A 5162-nucleotide genomic window follows, 5' to 3' on the forward strand; every position below is an offset into this window, starting at 1 on the left:
TTAATTAAACTACTTTATTATACAAGTTTTAAGTTCTTAATTTTATAAGGAAAAGTTTAAAAAATCCTCATTCTCCCCTAGTATGAGACACTTGACATTTTTTTGCTAGGTATTCCCTCATCTCTAATTTATTTACTGTCCCTCTTAGAAGTATGAAATTTAATCTAAATTACTCATTATAATAAAGATATTACTAAGGCAAAGCATGATTCTGACAACCTTCAACCTTGTTTGTTTACAGAGCCATAATCTAGAAAATCACACCTGTCGCATCATCTCTTTCAGAAATTGCCAACAGTCCTCTCTGATGTTTTATACTATACTATTTACAACCACTAGAAAGCCAGAGTTTTAATCTATCAAATGATGTATTATATTATCTTGTTTTTTGTACAGAGTATTGTCTATTTCACCTCCAGTTTGAAAAATTTCTCCTGCAGTATTCACATCAACAAGCTTAGTTAAATTTTTATAAGTTCTTATTGTATAGTTAGAAAGCCAGTTGTAGGATAATTATAGGACATTATTTTCTTTGTATGTGTTATTATTCTGTGTTCTTATGTGCATTATTTAATTAAATAAAAATTATTTAGTTTACTAGTATCATTAATACAAATAAAAAGTAGGCTTAACTTTCAATGACAGTTGACAACAAAAAGATAAGAAGACACAGGTAAGTACCGTATTTTTTGTTCTTCATGTATATTCTTTATTATTTTAAAAGTAACTAAAATGTAAAAATTAAAAAGTTACTAGGTTATACAAGTAGGTTAGGTAAGACAATGAAAAATAATAAAAATAATTATTCACGAGGTATGCTCGTAAACAGCTGGTGCATTACATAATTCAATACAGTAACTGGAACTATGAGTTTCCTGAGTGATTTATAAATTGTGTGGTAGGATTATTAGCTAGACAAGGGCCAAAGGACAATAAAACAAAATTTAAGTATAAACAGATGTTTATTGTTACAAGCCTTAGGCTGTTTAGGATAAATGATTGTATTTTCCTGTTACAATTTGAAGGTCATTCTTTAAGGAGAAGGGGATAATTTAGATTTGTTTTTTATGGTAGTTACAAGGTTGGTCAAATTGACCAAATGCATACAGAGTTAGAGTATAAAAAATAACAGATGAAATATAAAGTTTTACTGAGAAAAAAAGTTTGATATTTATTTAGGCGGTTTTAGAGATTACACAAATGAAATTTGACAATTTTCAGGTGAAGAAAAGTATTCTTGATCTTAACATGAAAATTACTGCATTTGGAGAAGTCAACACTCTGAATCCATGTACTCATGAGCAGATGTTTAGTAAAAAGCCTGAATTTTCCTTCTTCTATCATTTTCACACACTTCATTTAAGCTGTTTGAAAATTCTGGACACACAAATGCAAACATATTATTTATATAAATATTGGAAGTGTCCTCAATTTCAGCAGTTTATCCCTGAAATTATAACATGTAGGAATATTTAAAATATACCACACCCCAAGTTTTAACTGTCTCTAGAGAGGTAAGACTATACTACACCAACTTTTAATTATGTGCACCTGAGCCTTAACCCTCTCGCTGTGGGTTCAGCCAATTCAACTGAGTTTATAACCCCAAAGTGAACACGAGTTTCCATGCTATAACTTTTAATATGTTTGTGTATCTTCACAAAATTTGGCAAGTTTTAGTAAAACTACAATTTTTTTTATGTATACAAAAAACCAGATTTTTGATTAAGTAGAAGAGCATGAAACTACTGAAAATGTTTTGTGGGTTGCAGCTAATTTTGAATAAGGACCTAGCCTGTATATTACGTTGTACTATCTCCTGTTAGGGAATCTGACTTTTGTGGCACGTAATATAATTAGAAGTGTACTGAAATCTGTACATGTCAAAGTGTGCATTGAAGTAATTTTTTGCATGCCTACAGCGTATCTGTATCATGACATCCATCCCATTGATGTTGCTCAGGTCATTATCCAGTCAAAGTTTTCTATATATATATAGACACACACACTACTTTTGATTCTCTTGGTACTTTGGGGACAAAACCTTTCCCATTTTGATTTATAATTTTTGCAGAGACCCACAAAACATTTGTGGGCAAATTAGTATCTTTATTACAACAGTGCTTCTTTAAACACAGGATTTCTTGAATAATATAAAAGAGCTCTAATTGTAGACACTGAAATCTGTAAGTCCACTTTATCACTAAATAAACTTATAAAGTTATTTTATGAGCTAGCATTAGATCTTTTTAAAAACTTTTAATGTGTTTTTGTGTAAAATGTCTACTAAAGTATATTTAAGTTAATTGAAATGAAGTGCATGTGCATTTTGATAATAAAGTGCATATGCATTTCCAGGACAGACAAAAACTGAGTATTGTTATCATAGACTGTTAAGTGTAAATGAATTATTTTAATGACTACATGTAAGTTTAAGTTCATTAAACTTCAGTCTCTTGTAATTTAGTGCTTGCACCTTCTCATGTTTGTTTGTTTTTGAATTTTGTACAAAGCTACGCGAGGGCTATCTGCGCTAGGAGATTGTAGGAAGTTTTGTTAATAATTCATTGATGTTGAGACTATTAAACGTCATGTGCGATACATTGAGAATATAGAAGGTGGACAGACAATTGAGGGATAAATATATAAATAGCGTGAGACAGACAGATAATAGCAGAAAAAAGTAAAATTATAGGCCAAGGAAAAGTTCAGCATGAAGTAAACTACTGTAGATGTGATAAGCTTAACGACTGACATAGGCCTAACATTTAATATGTTAGGGTAAGACTAACAAGAGATAAGAAGAATTATTCCATCAAAGCGTTGTTCTAAAGTAATTGAATCAGCCTGAGTGCACTTTGACAAAAGGAACAGAGGATATTTACCATTACCGTATAATGAATAGTGGGATTGACCTTCACATTATAATGCCCCCACGGCTGAAAAGGCAAGTATGTTTGGTGTGACTTGGATTCAAACCCACGACCCACAGATTGCGAGTCAAGCTCCTTAACCACCTGGCCATGTTGGCCCTACCTTGTCATATGGGCCTGGTTGTTCCTGTTTACATTTACTCTCATTGCTATTTTAAACTTTTTTATCTTTTAGTTAAATTAAAAATTCTGTTTTTGAAACATAGTATTGTGTGGTTGCTTTCTACATTTCCTGGTCCTTCCAATTCCTCTGTTTCAATTTAAATTTTATCAGGAAGTAAAATTATCATTAAATACCACAGTTGTAAAGAAAAGTTCATGTAGTACTTTTTTTCTATCATCATGATCATCACCCCCATTTCCTTACATCCATTATACATTAAATGCATGTACAAAACCTCCTTTATGTATACTAATGAATTTCCAAAAGTTCTTATGAAAAACCACTTCATTAGGAACAAATGTTTTGACAACTGCATTATTTATTTATTTATTAAGTTCTTTTTGTCACCGAAATGTGAATTTTGATGAAGAAAAGAAGATGTAGAGGCTTAATTTATTTTGTTCATTATCCCATGTTCATTTCTTTTCGCATAAGAAAAATCAGAGTTGGACTAAATGGAAATGTTAATATGAAATTAAGTTTCTCCCTGCTTAAATAACTACTCTTCTAGTAGAAAATGTATATTAGATTACATTTACATGATGTTTTTATTAGACATTGGTTACAAGTAATTAAACTGTCATTAATTATATTTTTTTTTTACCCCTAAGAGTTCCCAAACCATCTTTTACTTCCAAGGTGATTCGACGTACCTTGAAGATCTCTGCTTTGAGTTTAGCTCTGTGGGGCTGTTGGCGACTTCTTCCATCTTCAGTCAAGTCTCCTCTTAGCTCACGCAAGCCTTTGGATTGGATAACTAACTTTATTAGCTATTAATCATGCTCTTGCTGTAGATCAGAAACATGTTTTCCACAGATGCATGAAAAGGTGGTTCATATAAAAAAAAACTGTCTTTTTTTTAAACTGGTCATCGTAAAAATTGTAAGAATTTTATTTTACTTCTGTTCATGAGTATTGTAAAACAGCATAATGTGACTCCCTGCTAAAGTTTACCAGAATTGTCAGCAATGTAATCAAGGGAATAATTATTTTAGCCTAAAACATAACAGTTGTCATACGTGGTGTTGACTTTAAAGAAATATGTGATCTTTATATAATGGTGACAGAAAAAAAAGCTATTTTGTATCATACACGAGGTAAAATTGCAAAAAGTTCACAAATGTTTACTGAGAAAGGAGTGATAGTAGACATACAACAGTTGAGTAATAAGGCTTAATGAATTTATTTATATTCACTAACTTGTTTTGTTTTTTTAAGGGAGAAAGGAAGTATATATATAGTAAGAAAATAGAAGTTGTGTGGTGGGTTTTTACCAACCATGTTGGGATAACATTTGAAAACTTAGAAAATCTTTAAGGTTTATTCATTTTTTGATGTATGTTTTTTGTTTAATTAGAAAACTGCCTGAGGATGTTTATAGAACAGATGCCAGTGTTTGTACTATTTGAAAATTATTCATCATATGGTTAACTTAGGATATTTAATGTGAGAGAAAAAAGACTGAGGTTTTTATTTACCAGCTTTCTACACATTGTTGGCCTTTAGAAAAGTAGCCTATAATATAATTTATTAACCAGTTTTAATCTAAAAGCCCATTTTTGTGGAACAATGAATTAATGTATAAATGTAACGTATGTATTAATTAGTTCAGAATTATTACATGACATAATAAAAAAAAGTATGTAGACATGTACACAAATGTATGAAAGTTTTGTACACTAAATCCTGTGGAATAAAGAAACCTTACACATAAACCAGAAATATATTGTATTCATAAATTTTTCATTCCTATATTTTTTAATGATCTAATTGAAAGCCATAAAACTATTCAGCCTTGACAAAGTATTGAATTACTTCCCAACTTTCTTATGTTCCTCAGGAAGTTAACCTTTGTAACTGGGGAAATATTTTAATTTTTATTTTATGTCATTTAAAGAACTCATTATAGAACATCGGCTTTCAGTGGCTGGTGTGTTTTTGTTGACTGTATTGAAAGGCATTTCCATAACTTTGACCAATGAAATGACCCAAGCAGACAGATGTGTTCTAGTTATAGTCATTGTAAGTAGATAACCTTAGGTATCATCATTTTCTGAATTAATTAC

At 30.6% G+C, this 5162-nt stretch overlaps 1 protein-coding gene across 1 annotated transcript in view; it reads left to right on the top strand.

The window, feature by feature from the left end:
* The window catches only part of LOC106460258 (traB domain-containing protein-like), a 32214-nt gene extending 27396 nt beyond the window's left edge, over nucleotides 1-4818 (top strand). Inside the window, exon 8 of the mRNA XM_022386932.1 lies at nucleotides 3708-4818. Within this exon, the coding sequence (XP_022242640.1) occupies nucleotides 3708-3873 (166 nt within the window). The 3' untranslated portion in view covers nucleotides 3874-4818. The remainder of the gene's footprint in view (nucleotides 1-3707) is intronic.
* The last annotated feature ends 344 nt before the right edge of the window (nucleotides 4819-5162 follow it).

The sequence above is a fragment of the Limulus polyphemus genome, unplaced genomic scaffold (assembly GCF_000517525.1).
Source record: "Limulus polyphemus unplaced genomic scaffold, Limulus_polyphemus-2.1.2 Scaffold736, whole genome shotgun sequence".
Lineage (NCBI taxonomy): Eukaryota > Metazoa > Arthropoda > Merostomata > Xiphosura > Limulidae > Limulus > Limulus polyphemus.